Source organism: Monodelphis domestica, chromosome 7 (assembly GCF_027887165.1).
Source record: "Monodelphis domestica isolate mMonDom1 chromosome 7, mMonDom1.pri, whole genome shotgun sequence".
Lineage (NCBI taxonomy): Eukaryota > Metazoa > Chordata > Mammalia > Didelphimorphia > Didelphidae > Monodelphis > Monodelphis domestica.
Window position 1 is genome coordinate 211,852,779 of NC_077233.1, and position 17,741 is coordinate 211,870,519.

Sequence of the window (17,741 nt, forward strand, 5' to 3'; positions counted from 1 at the left end):
CTCATGGGAATCTTCATGCTTTTTTTTCTCCTAGGCTTAGGCCACCCTTCCCTGCACCAGGGCATGACTCCGGCTTTCCCTCCTGGGATGGGGGGTTCTATCCCTTCTTCTGCTTATCAGTTTGCCAGAGACCCCCAGTCGGGACAGCTGGTTGTGATCCCCAGTGAACACCTACCCCATTTTGGTAAGTAAGGCCCTTGGGGATGGAGCAAGCCTGTGGGGGCCCATGGTAGAGACAGGATTGCAGCTTTACCTACCCTGGGCCATTTGTGGGCTTTGGAACCAGACTTAGCTGCGCTCAGTCAGAGGGGCAGCCACTGCTTCTTTGAATCCATTGGGGGCACCTCCGGCAGAGGTGTCCATTTGATGGGAACCAGGGCCTAGAGAGGGTAGTGCGGTTAGGAGAAAAGACCAGGCCTAGAGATGGAAAGTCCTGGGGCTAGATCTGACCCTTCTAGCTGAGTGACCCTGGACAGGTCACTTCACCCCCATGGCCGAGCCCTTACCGCTCTTCTGCCTTGGAACCAAGACACAATATTGACTCCAAGATGGAAGGTGAGGGCTTAAAAAAATAGAAAAAGAAAAGAAAACCTGGGTTGAGGAGACCAGATACCTGAATTCTAGTCATAATTTTACCACAGTGAAATGACTGTGTACTTGGGAGCAAGTTCCTTTTCTGTTTCCCTGGCTATCAGATAAGGATATTAAGACTCCATCTTGACTCCTTCAAAGATGGTGTAGTTATAAAAATCTAAAATAAATTAGTATTAGAGCTGTGAATTGATCAACTCATTCTGGAAAACAAAGGCATCATGGGAAAAAGAGACTAAAATATCTCCTTGGTATCATGGACTCTAAAGCAGTCCTAGGCAGAAAGGACCCATATAGAACAGAACAGTAATATTCCTATTGAGCGGGCTCTTTGTGTGGTGGTAAGAAAATTGGGGGGGGGAAAGAAAACTAAAAAAAAGTGGGTGCCCATTCATTGGGATGGATAAATGAATATGAAAAACTACGACAGGATATTTTTGTGGCATAAAGACAGATAGGAAGAATTCAGAGAAACGTAGGAAGACCCAAATGAATCAATGCAGAGTGAAATGAGCATAACCAGAAAAACCACATACAATGGCTCAAAACTAAGTGTCATGGGGGGAAAAAGAAAGATAGCAATAGGATTTGAGATAATCATATACATATTTTTAGAATCATAATTTAGATCAGGATTCCCCACATTAAAATTGGGACACTTTGGAGTCTGAAATGTTTTGGTGGAACTCATTTGTGTTGGTATTGGCTCCCAGAGAGTAGGAACACAGAATAAAACTGGAACAAGGATGATCTTTGTATTTTTATCCCAAGTCTCTAACACTGATCTCGGAGGCATAGTAGATACTTAATGAATGTTTGTTGCTTAATTGATTAATAGAATGGTTTTGTGGAGATTTTTAAAGCAAGGCATAGATGATTACATTTATTTTAATATGCCCCCAATTGCCATGCATCATAAGTATTTTTGATGTTAGTCTAAATATAGGAGGTCATCTTAGGACAGAGGTAGCACCCCTTGAATGAGAACTTTTTATTTTTAGCCCATACCTTTCATCTTAGAATCAATACTATATATGTTAGGCAGAAGAGTGGTAAGGTGTAGGCAATAGGGGTTAAGTGACTTGTCCAGGATCACACAGCTAGGAAGTGTTTGAGGCCATGAGGCCATTCAAACCTAGGACCTCCTGTCTTTGGGTCTGGCTCTCCAACCACTGAACCACCCCGCTGCCCCCTAATGAAAACTTTTAAAGAAAAAAAAAACCCACATATATATAAATATGAATTGAATAATAATTACCAAAAAAAACCCATGAAAGCTTCATAATTACAGTTCAATCAAAACTTTCAGTGCCCATCCTAGACCTTTATACTAATGTACTAATTCAATAGTGTGATCTTCCAAGTCCTTGGCATTAACTGAACAATAGATATTTTTCATCCATTTAGTTTTCTCATATGTATATTGTTTGGTCAATTTTTTGGAATAATTGTGGATCGTATTGAGGAAGATCTATATAATATAATGTAATATAATATAGAGGAAAATCTATAATAATTATAATATAACATAAAATGCATTCAACACAGTATCATAGACAAACAGGAATACCACCCAGTGCTGAAAGGAATATGAATAAACAAATCCTACCAAAATGGGTTTCTTTTTTTTTTTTTTAATTCACACTGTATCTTTCCATTGAGCTGGAACCAGTGACCATATCTTAACATATTTGTTATATTGAGTAGTGTGAATTTGGCTAGATGAAGCCACATCAGGGGACTCATTATTTCCACTAATTAGAACCTAACTGTATCTGGAGATGATCACCATTTATAAGGAATCCCTCTTCCATTTGAACCCAACTCAAGTAACCTTCATAGAAGTGAGCACCTTTGTCATACATATTTTCTTATTTTAAACCTCATTTGGTTTTAATAATCAAGAGAGTCATTGGTTTCATTTATCAAGCTTTTTGACCTTAATTAGAGTACTTTTTAGACTGATTTTTGCTCTGTTGAGTGAAATGATTCCCTTTTTTTTGTAATCAGGATGCTGAATGTAACACGATCTTGTGTTCTTGGTCTTTCGGTCAATTTTGTGAGTGAAAAGATGCATTCAGCTGTAAAAGATTTTCACCAATGCCTGCCTTTTCCCATTTTTGTGGCGTATACTCTTGATGTGAGTGTAGGCCATTCTCATAAAGATAGACATATTTTCTATGTGCACTTCAGATGGACAATGAATTGAGCCCAGAATTGAATAGAAGGGAGATAGCAGAGTAGGTTGCATTTAGACAATTGGGGGTTTTTTCTAATCAATTTTTATTGATAGTTTTTGTTTTTTATATCACATGCATTTCCCAATGTTTCTGTCTCTGAGAGTCATCTTTTATAACAAATAACAAAATAAAGAAAAGAATTTAGCAAAACCATAACATCAGTTAGTCTGACGTTATATACAGTCCCCTATAGCCCAACTTCCCTCACCTTTGCAAAGAAAATGGGGCTGTGCTCTCTCATGACTCTCCTTTGGGATTAAGACTAAGACTTATCTCTCTCTCTCTCTCTCTCTCTCTTTTAAATAAATGGTTTTCTGGAAGTACTGTGTACTTGTGAATGATGGAACACTTCACTGTCTGAGGAACCCAATTTGGAGATAATTCAAAATGCCGTGGCTAGATAGGAGTTGGGTATTTATCCCCATTAATAACCGATATTCAAGAAGTAGCACAAGGGATGATTATAGGTTTATCCACTTAGATCTGGAAGGAACCTAGAGATCATAGAATTATAGAATCATTCATTTAGAACTAGGAGGCAGCTGGGTGGCTCAGTGGATGGGGAGCCAGGCCCAGAGACAGGAGGTCCTGGGTTCAAACTTGGTCTTAGACATTTCCTAACTGGGTGATTATGGAAAAGTCACTGAACCCCCACTGCCTAGCACTGAACACTCTTCTGCCTTGGAACCAACACACAGTATTGATTTTAAGATAGAAGGTAAGAGTTGTTCTGTTTTGTTTTTAACGTAAGGGCTGGAAGGGACCTTAGATGTCATTTAATACAACCCTCTACTTTTATAGATAAATAAGCTGAGGCCCACAGAGAGCAAGTGGCTTTCCTAAGACTATTCAGTGGAAGAACCTGGATTTGAATCCAGGTCTTCTGACTATAAATATAGAATTATTTTCACCATAAGTAGCATACTGGGGAAGTGTGTGATTAGAAATTCAGGGAGGCCTTTTATCAACAGCCACAAAGCTTCTTTGGTGTCTGGAGAAAGACTTCTGTCAAACTGAGTAAAATCTCTATGGATGAACAAGAATCCCACAGGATAATAAGACATGAATAGGTTATATTCTGGTGGGATGGAGGGAAGATTCTCATCCATGAGATCACCGAGTTCAGAGTCAGGAAGACCTAAATTCAAATTCCACCTCAGACACTTTGTAGCTTTGCGACCTGCGGTAATTCCTCAGCTGTAAAATGGGATTAATGATATCCCAGGATTGTCAAGAGGACCAAATTGTCTGATACTAGTAGACCTAAATGATTGAATGAATATATAAATGAACAAATAAATATATAGGCCATCTCCCTCTGCCCTTAGCACCCTCAGGGTTATAGTGTCATTTCAGTCAACCAATCAACAAGCATTTATTTCTCACTTACTCTGCTCCAGGTGCTGTATTAGGGATACAAAGACATAGCTAAAATATCCCCAGGCCTCATTTCAAATATAAGAAGCTACATTCATTCTGATCATCAGTCACTATCCTCTCTTTTTGTTGTTACTCTCATTCTAAGAAAGCAGTTGATAAGATTTTACTTGGTTTTTGTACAAATTAGATTTGGAGAAAAGTATGACATTTGGACCATTGTGGTACATACTTTTATCAAAACATTACTGCTAATGTCAACATTTTCTAGTGGATCCCCTCTTCATTTCTTGTGTACTACCAGGGTTTTGCAAAACATGGTTTGATCCAATCTTAGCACATTATAACAATAAGTGTGCATTAGCCAAGTACAGTATAATGTAGTCAGGACAGAAATCTTCTGTTTATCCGATCAGCATCTAGAAATATTTTCTTCCAAAGCGATGCCTCTGTTCTTTCCTTTAAAAAATTTTTTGATAATAGGTCTTAAGTTCTATAATAATATAGGCCTTATTAGGCAAGTACATTATAGCAATTATAGATAGGTGGTAGATTGAACTATAGCTCTCTCTGTCTGTCTATCTCTCCACCCACCTACCCACCCACCCATCCATCCATCCACTTATGTGTCTATATTCCTATTTATCTTTAGTCTGCTTATATGTATTGACTTCTCAATTATCATTAAAATGTAGTCAAGAAGCTGAAAATAAGTGAACTCCCCATCCCTCCCAAAACAACCTAAAAAGGAACAAATAAATGTAACAAAGTCCACATACTCACATTCTCACTGCCTTAAGAAAGCTCCTCAGATCTGTATTCAGAACTGTTTAATCTTACTTTACCCGCAATTCGAGCAAATTGATTTATTCTAATTCAATATAGGTTCGAAACAGGAAATTGGGATGAAAGGAACAGGAAGAGGGTAATTTTGGCAGGGAAGGAAAAAGTTTGACACAAAATTCCAAGAAGCATAGCTGCCTGAGTTCATTTAGTTTAGGGGCAAACCACCCTTGACACTAGATACACTTAAGTTGACTCTGAGGGTATCATATCATCACATAGAGTAATATTGAATATTCATAATGATATCTTGAGTCATCAGGGAAAGGCAAGCTTACTTTGTTCAAAATACTCTATGAGGGCAAAGAAGTGTGCAATTTGTTTATTTAGAACTTATACATTTCACTCTTCCAAAAAGTTTAAGTGGCAGAGAAATGAAATATAATATTTGAACATACTATAGTGTGAGACAGTTTTCAATAGAAGAAACAGAACAGAGACCATGTGAAGGAAGCAAAAGCAGTGTTGTTGCCAGGCACCTGAGTTAGATTCCTACTGGCTCCTAAAGTTCATTCATTCAATAAAGATTTACCCAACACTCATTGTGTATAAGGTTCCATTTATATTTTGAGAGAAATTTCAAGATAATTAACAAAATCAAATCTATATATCCTGTCATAATCTCTTTTCCCAGCTATAGTCTACATTAACAACTTCTTTCCTGGAGATGTTCCCCCAAATCCTCAGCTTGGCATCCAAAGCCTCTCATGTGCTCCCACCTTAATTTTTAGTTTTTGAATTCTTAAACTCTTATCTTCTGTCTCAGAATCAATAGTGTATTGGTTCCAAGGCAGAAGAGCAGAAAGAGCTAAGCAATGGGGGTTAAGTGAATTGTCCAGGGTCTCACAACTAGGAAGTATCTGAGGCTATATTTGAACCCAGGACCTCAAATCTGTAGGCCAGGCTCAGTCCACTGAGGCACCAGGCTATCCCCCTTCCCTATCAGGTCTGTTTGACAGTGATTTGACAGTGTTTGTAGTTGGACTGAGTTTGACTCTGAACTCTATTTACACATGTTTGTGTTTGTTTCAGCCGAACTGATGGAGCGGGCTCCCCCTCTGTGGCCTGCAATGTACCCCCCAACCCGAAGCTCCCTCCAACACGCTCATCAGCTCCAGCTGCTGTCTCACCAGCAGTTGCTACGGCAACACGAGTTGTACATCTTGCAGCAGCAAGCCGCGCACGCCATGGAGTTGCAGAGGAGTGCCCAGCTGGTGGTGAGGACTTCACATGAACATTTCCTGCCTTAGTCCCAAACCCTGTTGGGGATAGCGGGGCAAGCCTGTGTCAGAGAGAACCCTGTCTGAATAAACTTAGTCCCAGGAGCTCAGCTGCTGCTGCCTCTCAAAGAACTATTCCTTGACAGGATTCCCCTGAGGTCATTCATAAATCAGACACAGTCCAGTTCAGGCTTTGAAGGATGATTTTAGGAAATACTTCTCCCTCTCATGGGGGCATCCTAGCCACAGTAGAAGACTCATAGAAGTTTATTTTTTTCCTAAAGTGCCGAGGGCTCTAAACCCCCTCTTGACATTTTATGGATGGAGTCAGGTGTCCCTCCTCCCTCCTTCCTTCTTTCCCTCCCTCCCTCCCTCCCTCCCTCCCTCCCTCCCTCCCTCCCTCCCTCCCTCCCTCCCTCCCTCCCTCCCTCCCTCCCTCCCTTCCTTCCTTCCTTCCTTCCTTCCTTCCTTCCTTCCTTCCTTCCTTCCTTCCTTCCTTCCTTCCTTCCTTCCTTCCTTCCTTCCTATTATTGATTCCAAGACAGAAGAGTAGTAAGGGCTAGACAATAGGAGTGAAATAATTTGCCTTGGGTCACCCAGCTAGAAAGTGAGGCCTGACTTGAACCCAAGACTTTCTGATTCTCTATCCATGGAGCCACCTAGTTACCCCTCTAAATCCTCTCTTGACAGTTTATGGATGGAGTCTGGTGAATCTTTCCCTTCCCCCTCACCAATGCTTTTACCAGTTAAATCTTTTATTTAAAGAGACTTTCTTTAAAGGTGAATGTGTGGTTGAGAAGGACAAAATTTACAGGCAGAGTACCCATTTGGCCTGATTCCAGTATGGAGTCCTCTGGGACTTCTATATCCAAACATCCTATTTGGCTTTCCTTTGCTTTGGAGTTCATGTGCCAAGAGCCGACGGGCTGCCTTTTAATAGTGTTGCATCTTCTTTTTGGCATGCCCTACAGGGTGGGAGAGGGAATGGGTCCTGAACCTTTACATTTATATTTGGGTAAAAGAGAGCCTTCTGCAAGCGTTTAGAGGTGAAAGTGTGTGTGTGTGTGTGTGTGTGTGTGTGTGTGTGTGTGTGTGTGTGTGTGGAGGGTGGGGGGTGTTGGTGGCCTGGGATCATTGTGCCATCCTGTCACATTGCCAGAGATTGCCACACTTGCTCACAGTAAAAATGACTCCTCTGAAGGGCCAAGAGAGTGTCCAGATTCTTCCTTTCCTCTGTCAAGGGCAGATCAAGAGCCCAAGGAGGGCCAAAGAGGGGTCTAGCTGCAAAGCTCTAGCTCCCCCAGCAGCGTGAGGCCAGAACCTCCAGACTCTTGCCCCCTTCTCCAGGGGCACTCAGACCCAGAGTCCGATGAGGGGTCCTCCTACCAGACTCTGCATGTCCCCAATGAATGGCTACCTTTCTGAGTGAGTCCGGTTTTAGAAATGTCTGGTGTTCTAGTTTGCGTGAGGTCTGCAGTATCTGCAAGGAAGAATTACTTTCCAAGGGGGAATTAAACAAGTGGTACGTGTCAAAAATAGAAATGCATTCCAAAAAGATTTCAATAAAGTTATGGATGATAGGTTCCTAATGAGTTTTTTATGGGGAAACTCAGATGGTGGAGGGATATCCCTGACCTTTTGAGGCTGCCATCAGTGAGATAATCATCCCCTCCCATAAACCATCTCTCCACACTTCCATCAGTAACAGAGATTGAGCCTGGGGAGAAGACCAAATGGGGTAGCTACCATGTTCTTAAGAAGAGTAGAAGGCAGCTAGGTGGCTTGGAGATGGGTTGACACTCCCTAGCCGTATGACCCTGGGCAAGTCCCTTAAGCCTCATCTCTTAGCCCTGCATGCTTTTCTGGTTTAGAATTGATACTAGGACAGAAGAGACTTGAAAAAAAGGAGAGTAGAAGATAGTTGATTGAAATTCACCCAGTTATTCCTCTTTGCTTGTCCCATTGATTCTTTCTCCCTGACCTCATGAAACATTCTAAAGTGGTCCGACTACTTGTCATGAAATAGAATTAGATTCATGGGAGCAGGGAAGGGGGGTGCCCTGCTAAATGGTCTGCACACCTCTAGCAAGATTATTCCCGATGATTGGAGGGAGCTTTGGAAGAGGAGAACTAGCTTAAGCTGGCAGCCTTCTCCTCGGAGGGGAATCACTCTTGGCTGTTCTGAATGGAACAGTCATGCTTATTACACGTCTTTAACAGAACAATTACATCATAGTCCCAGAGAAGTGGCCAAGCTTTGGCTAGAAGACAGCAAGACCTCCTCAGGGCACTTCTTCAGCTCCGACTAGGTGGCGGTCTGGCTTTCCCTGTGGGCTATCTGTGTACGTGTCTGGCTGCCCGGGGCACATGCCTTTTACCACTACCAGAGTCTATCTGAAAGCTTCCCCGCAAGGGGCGCCCTTCTGGTGGTGTCAGGCCGAAGGTCTAGCTTTTCAGCCCCCACTGCGACTCTGGCGTGTAGGCACCCGGGACATCTAGTCCCCTCAGAACAGCTAATGCTATTGTGTATTTTTCCTTAAACAGGAAAGGTTAAAGGTCAACGAACAGCGAGCTGAGATGGAAGAGAAGGTCTCCAAGCGGAGCCTGGAGAGTAGTAAACAGGGTCTCCCCTCCTCCAGTTCAGGACTGATTCACCGGAAGCCCCCCGTCCTCTCACCTAGCACTTCTACTTCCTACAGCAAGGCTGTGAGCCCACCGCCCTTATCCCCCCGTACCTCACCTGTGACAGTGCTCAAAGCTAAGGTGATCCAGAAATTGGAGGAGACACCCAAGCCACCGGCTTACTCCTACCCTGCCACCCCTAGTTCTCACCCTTCTAGCCCTCCACCTGCCTCCCCACCTCCGACCCCTGCTATCCCCCCCAAAGAGGAAGCTCCAGAAGAAATAGAGAAGAAAGACTTGGAACTAGAGAAAGAAGCCTCCAGCCCATTCCAAGCCTTGTTTCCAGGTAAGAGTCTCATGGGCCATGTCATTCCCCTTCTTTTGGGACCATCATCTAGAAAGGGAGCCGACTTCTTCCCCACATCAAGTAGCTCCCCTCCACTGAACATAGGGCCTAACTGTAGGTCAGGTTCATTTCAGATTGCTCCAATCCACTATCTTTTCTTCTCTTAGACCACCTTCCATGCCAGGCCCTATTTGTATCATAAGTCATCCAGCATCCAACATCCATGTCTGCTTTTCACCCCTAAGTCTTCCCCAGCCTGGGTAGGCATAGCAGTTTGCAGAGTGGACAGGTTAAGGTATCCCAGAACCAGAATAGTGAGTCCTTGGGCTAGCCAGGGCCCGTGATAACTGGAATAGCCCCTATCTTTTTTGCTTTTCACTTTTGCAAAGCTAATTTATTCATCAATTTACATGTTACTTAATTTTATATATTACATATATTCTATATATGCATATATTTCATAAATATATAATTATATAATATAGAATTTTAATTCCGTATTAATTAGTTAATTCAAAGGTGCAGAAATATCAAACACACACACACACTCTCACACTCACTCTCCAACACCTGGGGCAAGGATCTACTCCCTCCCGTGCTCACTGTGCCAGCGGAATGGCCTCTATCTTGATCAATCTTACGCCGTCATCCACCCTTACCCATCGATAGATAAATGAGCCAGAAGCTGAGGTTGTTTGCTGTTCTCTCCTGTTTAATGTTTAGGGAGGGGGCTGGATGCCATACTAGAGACGAGGGAAATATCCCCTGGCCAAGATCAGCTCTCCTTCAAAGACGGGGAGGAGGAAGGAAAGAATCTCGATTTTGACTCTGGCACCTAATGAGCATCTCTCCCTATGTCTTTGGCAGAGATTCCTCCAAGATATTCATTCCAGTCCCTTCCCCCCTCTTTTGGGAGACATTACCCATACCTCCTGCAGCCCACGGCGGCGTCTGATGCAGATGGGCTAGCCCCGGACGTGCCATTGCCCGCTGAGGGACCCGAACACATGGAATTGTCCCCGGAGGATAAGCCCCTGCATTTGCCCCCGTCCAAGATCGTAGAGAATCTCCAGGCCACCCCCGAAGAAGAGCCCTTGGAGGAGAGGGTGAAGGCTGAGGTGGAGGAAATGGAAGAGAGCCAGGAAGAGCTCCCCGAGCCAAACTTGGAGCCCCCCAGCCCACTGACCCCAGCAGCCAGGCCGGCCCAGAGCCCAGACAACTGTGGTCACCTATCGCAGCCGGCCAAATCGTTAGGCCCCCTGGAACAGGAGCTAGACGAGATTCAGGCCTGCCCGGCACAGTACCAGGCTGGGTCTTCTTGCCCGTCTGAAGTCGAAGCTGAGACTCGGGATGAGGCCGATGCTGGGCCTGAGGCCTGCTCCGTTCGCATGGATTACGAAGGCCCGCTGAATAAAGATGAAGAAGATCTCCCTAGGGTGGAACTCACGGAGGAACCGCATGAGAAGCAGAGCCCACCTCTGCCCAGCGGGCCTCCACCCAGTGTAGAAATTCCGGAGAGGGACTCTGCTGCGGGGGGCCAAGAGTTCTTCGGCCTCCCGGTGGAGGAGGCAGGGCCGGTGCCCCCCGGCCCCCAGTTTCCAGAAGAAGCTGTCCCCTGCCAGCTCCCCACCCTGGACATTAAGCCCGATGACCCACTGGCCGGAATGAACGCGTTGGTGGCTGCCACAGAGCTTCCTCAGGCCTACCCCATGCTGAACGCTGGTGGTGTCACCCAAGCCCTGGTGAACCTGGAAGTGGCTGAGAGCCTGTCCCTGGAGCAGAGCTTCTTACAAGGCATCACTCTGCTGAGTGAGATCGCCGAGTTAGAACTGGAGAAGAGGAAGCAAGAAGTGGAAAGTGAGTGGTGAAAGGGGTGGCAGCCTTGGGTTGGGGGTGTAGTTTTTACTTTGAAAACCCTCCCTCCTGTCAGAATTGCTCCTGGGAAGTGGAGACCGTCAGGCCATTGGGCTTTGTCCAGTCACAGTCACCCAGCTTTGAACCCAGGACTTCCTGTCTCCAGATCTGGTGTCCCAGGCTTGGAAGTTGCTGGTCTAGGTGGTGATTGGATTGGCTGAAGCACCTGGCTTGACCATATTCGTTTAGCAGGTCACTCCTTTGTGACCTTTGACATCTCTTTTGATCTCTGACCCTTAATATGCTAATCTCTATAGGTATCAGAAGGGGATCTGAACAGATAGATGACTTGTAAGGTCTCTTCCAACCTATTGTCCTTTTGTCTTTGACTCAATACCAAGTATCCCTTCCAAGGCAAAAGAGCGGCATGAGCTTACGCAGGTGGGGTTTGGTGACTCACCCAGGGTCACACAGTTAGGAAATGTCTGAGGTCAGATTTGGATTTCTGTCTCCATTCCTGCACTCTGGCCATTGAGCCACTTGCCTGCCCCTAGGCCTGAATCTTACTTCTTGTTACAAGAAATTGTATTTCTTCACTCCTCTTCCAACATTATTAAATCACAGAGGTCCTCATGTTCTGGGGCCCTTTGGGCAGTCTGGTGAAGCCCCTGGTCTCCTTTTCAAAATGATGTTTTTAATTGTATTAAGATAAAACACAGGATTATAAAGGAAACCAATTCTGTGGACATTTAGGGTATCCCAAAAGTCCTTAGTGCAATATTAAGCTTTAATAGCTTTAGGAGGTTAAAACTATACTAAAGGGGACAGCTGAGTAGCTCAGTGGATGGAGAGCCAGACCTAGAGATGGGAAGTCCTGGGTTCAAATCTGGCCTCGGATACTTCCTGGCTGTGTGACCCTGGGCAAGTCACTTAACCATCATTGCCTATCCCTTGCTGTTCTTCTGCCTTAGAACCAATACACAGTATTGATACCAAGATGGTAGATAAAGGTTTAAAAAAGAAAACTGTACTAAAAAGACTTTTGGGTCATAGGGTTCATCTGTAAAAATACTGAAAAACTGATTCATAGACCCTAAGTGGATCAGCTAGGTGGCAAGATGGATAAAGAGTGTTGGACCTAGAATTAGGAAGACTCCTCAAATCCCAACCTTAGATACTTATCAGCTGTGTGACCCTAGGCAAGTCACTTCACCCTTTTTGCCTGAATTTTGTCCTCTGTACAATTAGCTGGAGAAAGAAATGGCAAACCTGTCTAGTATCTTCACCAAGAAAACCACAAATGGGGTCATGGAGAATCAGACACAACTGAAAAATAACTATACAGTAAAAAGTAAGGAACCCCCTTTCTAACGCATCCTCATTTGACAGAGGAAAAGTCAAACCTAGAGGGGATACGTGGCTTGATGAGGGTCGCACAGCTGATGAGTGGCAGCCCTAGGACTAAAACTCGGGTCTCCTAGAACTTTGCCTACTACATTACAGGGACTCCTGGATTTTCCTTTGTTTCCGGGGTTGTCCTCCCTGTTGGAAAGTGCTCAGGAATGTATGTATGACTTGTTTAGGATCCTCCACTAGCTCAGCCCAAAAAGAATCCATCCCAGCTCCATGTCCCAGCCCAGAATCTCAGACAAAGATCGTTTCTTTACCCTCTCCTGATTCCTCCCCATAGCATCTTCCAGCTTTTCGGGGATACCTGTTCGCCTTCCTCCTAAGTGCTGTTCACTAGCCACACTCCTATAAATGGAATTAAGTGAACGGATCAAAGCAACAGGACTCTGAGCAATAACTAGCTCTTCTTTCCAGGCCAGGATGGATTCTCAGCCTGCCCCTGCCATGAATCTGCCTGGGCATTATGAAGCAAGCTGTTTGCCAACTCAGTGACTCAATTTATCTATAACATGAGAACTAGCAAATCATTATTTCCAAGTTAGAAAAATTGTCTTAGGATGGAAGGGCAGGTTGGTGGTACAGTGGATAGAATGCCAGTCCTGGAGGCAGAAAGTCTCATCTTCTAGCCTCAGACACTTCCTAGCTAGGGGACCCTGCACAAGTCACTTAACCCCCATTGCCTAGCCCTTACCAATACACATGATTCTAAGATGGAAGGTAAAGGTTTAAAAAAATCTGGCCTTGACACTAGCTGTGTGACGGTGGGCAAATCACTTAATCTCTGTTGCCTCAGTTTCTTCATCTGTAAAATGAGTGGAGAAGAATGGCAAGCCACTCAAAGAATCTTTGCCAAGAAAAGCCCAAAATGGGGTCCCGAAGGGTCAGACACGACTAAAAAGGAGGCTAGAGACAAGGTGGTCAAATTGAATGTACTTGACTAAAGTTAAAAATGCCCTAAAGCAGAATGCTTCTCCAAATAATGATGGGAGTGAGGTCTTTCTCTTGCCCACTTTTGTGCCCTCCTTGAACCCAGGAAAGAGTTCAGCCTCGTTCTACTTTAGGGTTTCTCGTTTGCTGCCTCTGGTGCACAGTTCAATAGAACAAGTCTCGTACTTTCCAAAGTCTTGAGCGGAGTGTGGTCTGAGGGAAAGAACGGTAGCCTGGAAACCCAGCCACCGGAGAGGCTGTATGGAGGCTGGATAGAGAGCCTGCTTCAGGATCTAGAAGACACAGAATGGCTGCGTGACCCCAGTCAAGTCATTTAACTGCTTTGCTTCAGAATAGCGTTGGCAGAGTTCCTTGCCCAGAGTTCCCTAAACTAGCAAAATCAAAGGTCCTGACCAAACTAAAAATAATGCTATAATACAAGACATCAGAAAGAGCCACACGTTTCTTCATCTATAAAAGGCAGAAACTAATCTGGTGTAACAGCCCTACAGGAATGACATGAAGAGTAGGCATATTTCTTTATTTTTTAAAGCCCTTACCTTCTGTCTTAGTATCATTCTTTTTTTTTACCCTTACCTTCCATTTTAGAATCAGTTCCATGTAGTGGTTCCAGAAACTCTAAGGCAATGGGGGTTAAGTGACTCGTCCAGGGTCACCCAGCTAGGAAGTGTCTGAGGCCAGATTTGAACCCATGAAGCATCTTTAATTTTTTTTTCAACCCTCAGCTTCTGTCTTAGAATCAATACTGTGTATTGGTTTCAAGGCAGCAGAAGAATTTGGTAAAGGCTAGGCAAAGGGGCTTGAGTGACTTGCCCAGGTCACCTAGCTAGAAAGTATCCGAAGCCAGTTTTGAAACTATGAAGCATCTTTAAATTAAAGCGATCCATCCTAGCTGTGTGACCCTGGGCAAGTCACTTAACCCCCATTGCCCAGCCCTTACCACTCTTCTGCCTTGGAACCAATACACAGTATTGACTAAAGCATCACAAATGTGCAAATGATAACAGTAATAGTTTTTCAAATTCAGTATCTTTATACTCCAGCATGAAGTCACTGGTTTTTTTCTCCACCCAGGTCCAGAGAGCTGTCCCGTGAGACCCACCCTGGAGAGCTTGCTAGCTGCCAGCACCCACATGTTGATGGAGGTGCTCTCCAACCCATTCATGGACCCTTTGAAGACCATCAGGCTGCCCCGAGAACTGAACCCTAATAAGAAGTATAGCTGGATGCAGAAAAAGGATGAGCCGGTAAGGTTTCCTCCACTGTTCCTCTTGGAGGTTTTCTTCTCTTGGGGGGCGACTGCGGCTGCGGCCCCTTTCCTGGGGTCTTTCCCCCAGTGACCTCGGGGGTAAACGGCCTGAGAGGTCCCGCGAGAGCCGCCTCTGAGGCCTCCCCCTTCTCTTTTCCCCTTCCCACTCTGTTCCCAAAGATGTACTCCATCAAGTCTGCCATTGAGAATATGGATGCAATGGAGCTCGACTACCGGATGCGCCTGGCCGAGCTGCAGCGGCGCTACAAGGAGAAGCAGCGGGAGCTGGTGAAGCTGCAGCGGCGCAGGGACTCTGAGTAAGTGCCGGCTCTCCGTGCCAGGCCAGAGGCTGCTTCCTGGACCGGCCTCTCGCACCCGGCCCGATGCTCTCGCTCTCTCTTGCTAGGAAACCTTCTCTGTCTCGGTTCTCGTGCTAGTTCACTTAGCGGTTTGGCCGTAGCAGGTGGTGTAGGCGGATGTGAGTGTGTGTGCGCGTGCGCGTGCGTGTGCGTGTTAGTGCCTCCCCTGGTTAACAGCGAAGCTGTGGTTCTTTTAAAGGGAAAAACGTGAAGAGAAAAGTAGAAGCTTGGCGCGAAGGGGCCCTGGAAGGCCGCGGAAACGGAAGCATGGATCGAGTGCTCTGTCTCCTCCTCTGGAAAAAGGGAAGAGTGACGGCAAGAGCGGAAAGTAAGGCTGGCATCTTGGGCCGGGGGCAATGGCGGCGCCATTGTGCAGGGGGAGGAGCATGTGCTTAGAGGGCTAGGAGCGCCCGCCCACCCGGCGGGCCCATGTGCCGGCCGAGGTGGCGGTGTGGTGTGTGGTGTGTCCTCGGGCCCAGGCCTGCCCGGAAGCAAGGCTCCGCCGGGAGCGGAGAGAAGGGGGCCTGGGCGAGGAGTGAGTGATGGGAAGATGTCCAGGCTGCTAACAGGCGAACGGCAGGTAGCAGGACGGACCTAGCACTGCAGCACGCACCTCAGCGGGAGGACTAACCTTGGCTGGCAGGAGAGATTTGGTGCCTTAACCCAGGCGCTTTACCTGCTTCCTCTGCCGCTGAGAACTAGCTCTCCTTCTCCATGTTCCTCTTTGCCGTGGAGGGAAAGGCCGAGCCCGGGAGCCCTCCTGCACCGGACACTCTCTCCGTGAATCCGTGACGCGCTCGGCCCCTCTGGCCCGGGGCCCACACCTCCTCGTGGCCCTCCGCCGCTCCTCACAAGCCCCGGTGTCCGCCGCAGCAAGTCCACTCTCTCCAGCTCTTCCCGCTGGCCCGCCTCTCCTCTCCCCAGCTTTGGCTTCTTTTCCGCACATCTGATGGGCTCCTGGGCTCTTCTTGGGGGCCAGAGAGGCCCGGGGCTTCGGGGGGAGTGACGCCTGTTCACATCTTGATTCGGGTAGTGCCGTGGTCTTCTAGTTCTGGAGCCCCCACGTGCCGGCGGGCGGCGAGTGAGCGCCTTCCCTGGGCTGGGTGAAGGACCCAGGTGGAACGGTGACACAGTAGGTGTTCTGTGGACTGCAAGGGTCTGCCATGCCCATTCTCTCCGCTGTCCCCTGGAGAAAGCAGAGCAGAGAAGCTGGAGTTGAGGCAAACGGGTCCGTTAGGGTTAGGGCGGCGGGAGCCTGCCCTCCGGCCTTGTTGAGGTCTACGGGAACAGCCTAGAAGAATCTGAGAGGCTCGGATCTCATTTCCATGGGAGAGATGCAGACTGGGCTTTCTTGGTCATCGCCGTGAGAGGAAGGCTGGAGGAATGATTTCAGGTTATGTCTAAAGGCGTAGGTTGGCCTCTTGCTCCCTCCTTCCCCTTTCCAGAACTGGGCCTTCCGGAAACATTCCTGGCGGACGCCAGCGTCCTTGGAGGCCAAAGAGCTGGCTGGATAGAGGCGACCATTTCTCTCTCGTTAATAACCAGCAATGCATAGAAAGGGGAAATAGTTTGGTGTCATCTACAGTGACTTTATTGCGGCCTGGGGAAATACCCCCCCCCCCAATTATTTTTTTACTAAAACCAGACAAAAAAGTCCTTTTCCTTTAGTCTCTCCTACTTACTCATGTCTCGTGGTCACTGAGACAAATGAGCAGAGAGGAATGGTTCTCCTGTACTGACAGTTTTTTAGCTCTCTCCGTCCCACCTTCCCTGGATCCTGGTGGATTCTAGAATCACTTCATCACAGCACATTTTGGTAAAGAGGAATGAAGTTACTACTGTTTGTGTGTATGTGCGCGCATGTGTATGAATGTCTGCCATAGCAAGTTGACATGGGCAAGAATTCTTCTCTGTGGACTTTAAATTCTTATTCTTTCTGGAGGAATGAAATTCCTCATACAAAACCTAATTCTTTGCCTTTGGTACACCCAACCTAGGATCTCTGGCATCATCTCCTAGGAGATAGGGTTTTACAATGGAAAGAGTCCTGGATTTGAAATCAGAGGAAGTGGGTTCAAATCCTGATTCTGCCCTGTACTACCATAGGTAAATTGCCTACTTCTCAAGAGCCTCAGTTTTCTCTTCTGAAAAAACAAGAGGATTGAATTAAGTTATCTCTAAGGTCCCTTTTGGCTTTAAAATTGATGAGCCCTAAAAGCTCATTCTCACCTCAGTGCTCATAAGAGTGCTTCAATACCAAGCAGTCTCCGGAGAACTTAAATAGCTCCCTCCTTTCAGGGGCCACCAAGGGCTCTTTGGCCCCAGGGGAGACTCCTCTACCAACAGGAGTAGTAGTTAATGCTGGCTGACTCTGGGGGCTGAAGCGTGGGGGGGTCTCTAAGCCAATCACCAATGGTGTCTCTGGGTTGCAGGCTGAGCAAGTCTTTGCTGCTGTCAGAAGACTCTGAGAATGGAGAAGGGATGCGGAAGAGACACAAAGGGTCCATCCCTGAGGATGAGGACGGTATGGACAGTGGAATTGGGAAAGCAAAAGGGAGACACCAGAATTGGGATGAGCACGAGACCTCATCAGGCTTTTCAAATGAGGTTAGTAATCCAGGAATTTAATGAATGAAAAATTATTGGGAAAGTATTAATTTAAATAATTTACTTAGTCATTGT

At 46.2% G+C, this 17,741-nt stretch overlaps 1 protein-coding gene and 1 long non-coding RNA gene across 8 annotated transcripts in view; one reads left to right on the top strand and one right to left on the bottom strand.

The window, feature by feature from the left end:
- TNRC18 (trinucleotide repeat containing 18) overlaps positions 1-17,741 on the top strand; it is a 160,779-nt gene that overhangs the window by 93,698 nt on the left and 49,340 nt on the right. For 4 of the 7 annotated variants that reach the window (XM_056806450.1, XM_056806451.1, XM_056806454.1 and 1 more), the window contains 8 exons: positions 35-184; positions 6,084-6,268; positions 8,816-9,239; positions 10,107-11,096; positions 14,526-14,698; positions 14,881-15,017; positions 15,259-15,387; positions 17,492-17,666. In XM_056806450.1, the coding sequence (XP_056662428.1) occupies positions 35-184; positions 6,084-6,268; positions 8,816-9,239; positions 10,107-11,096; positions 14,526-14,698; positions 14,881-15,017; positions 15,259-15,387; positions 17,492-17,666 (2,363 nt within the window). The remainder of the gene's footprint in view (positions 1-34; positions 185-6,083; positions 6,269-8,815; positions 9,240-10,106; positions 11,097-14,525; positions 14,699-14,880; positions 15,018-15,258; positions 15,388-17,491; positions 17,667-17,741) is intronic. The other 3 variants (XM_056806452.1, XM_056806453.1, XM_056806456.1) reach the window with 1 other exon arrangement.
- LOC130455620 (uncharacterized) lies at positions 4,428-8,437 on the bottom strand. Its single transcript, XR_008913689.1, has 2 exons — positions 8,352-8,437; positions 4,428-4,667 (listed from the first exon to the last, which is right to left on the bottom strand). It is a non-coding gene; the product is annotated as an uncharacterized LOC130455620 (long non-coding RNA).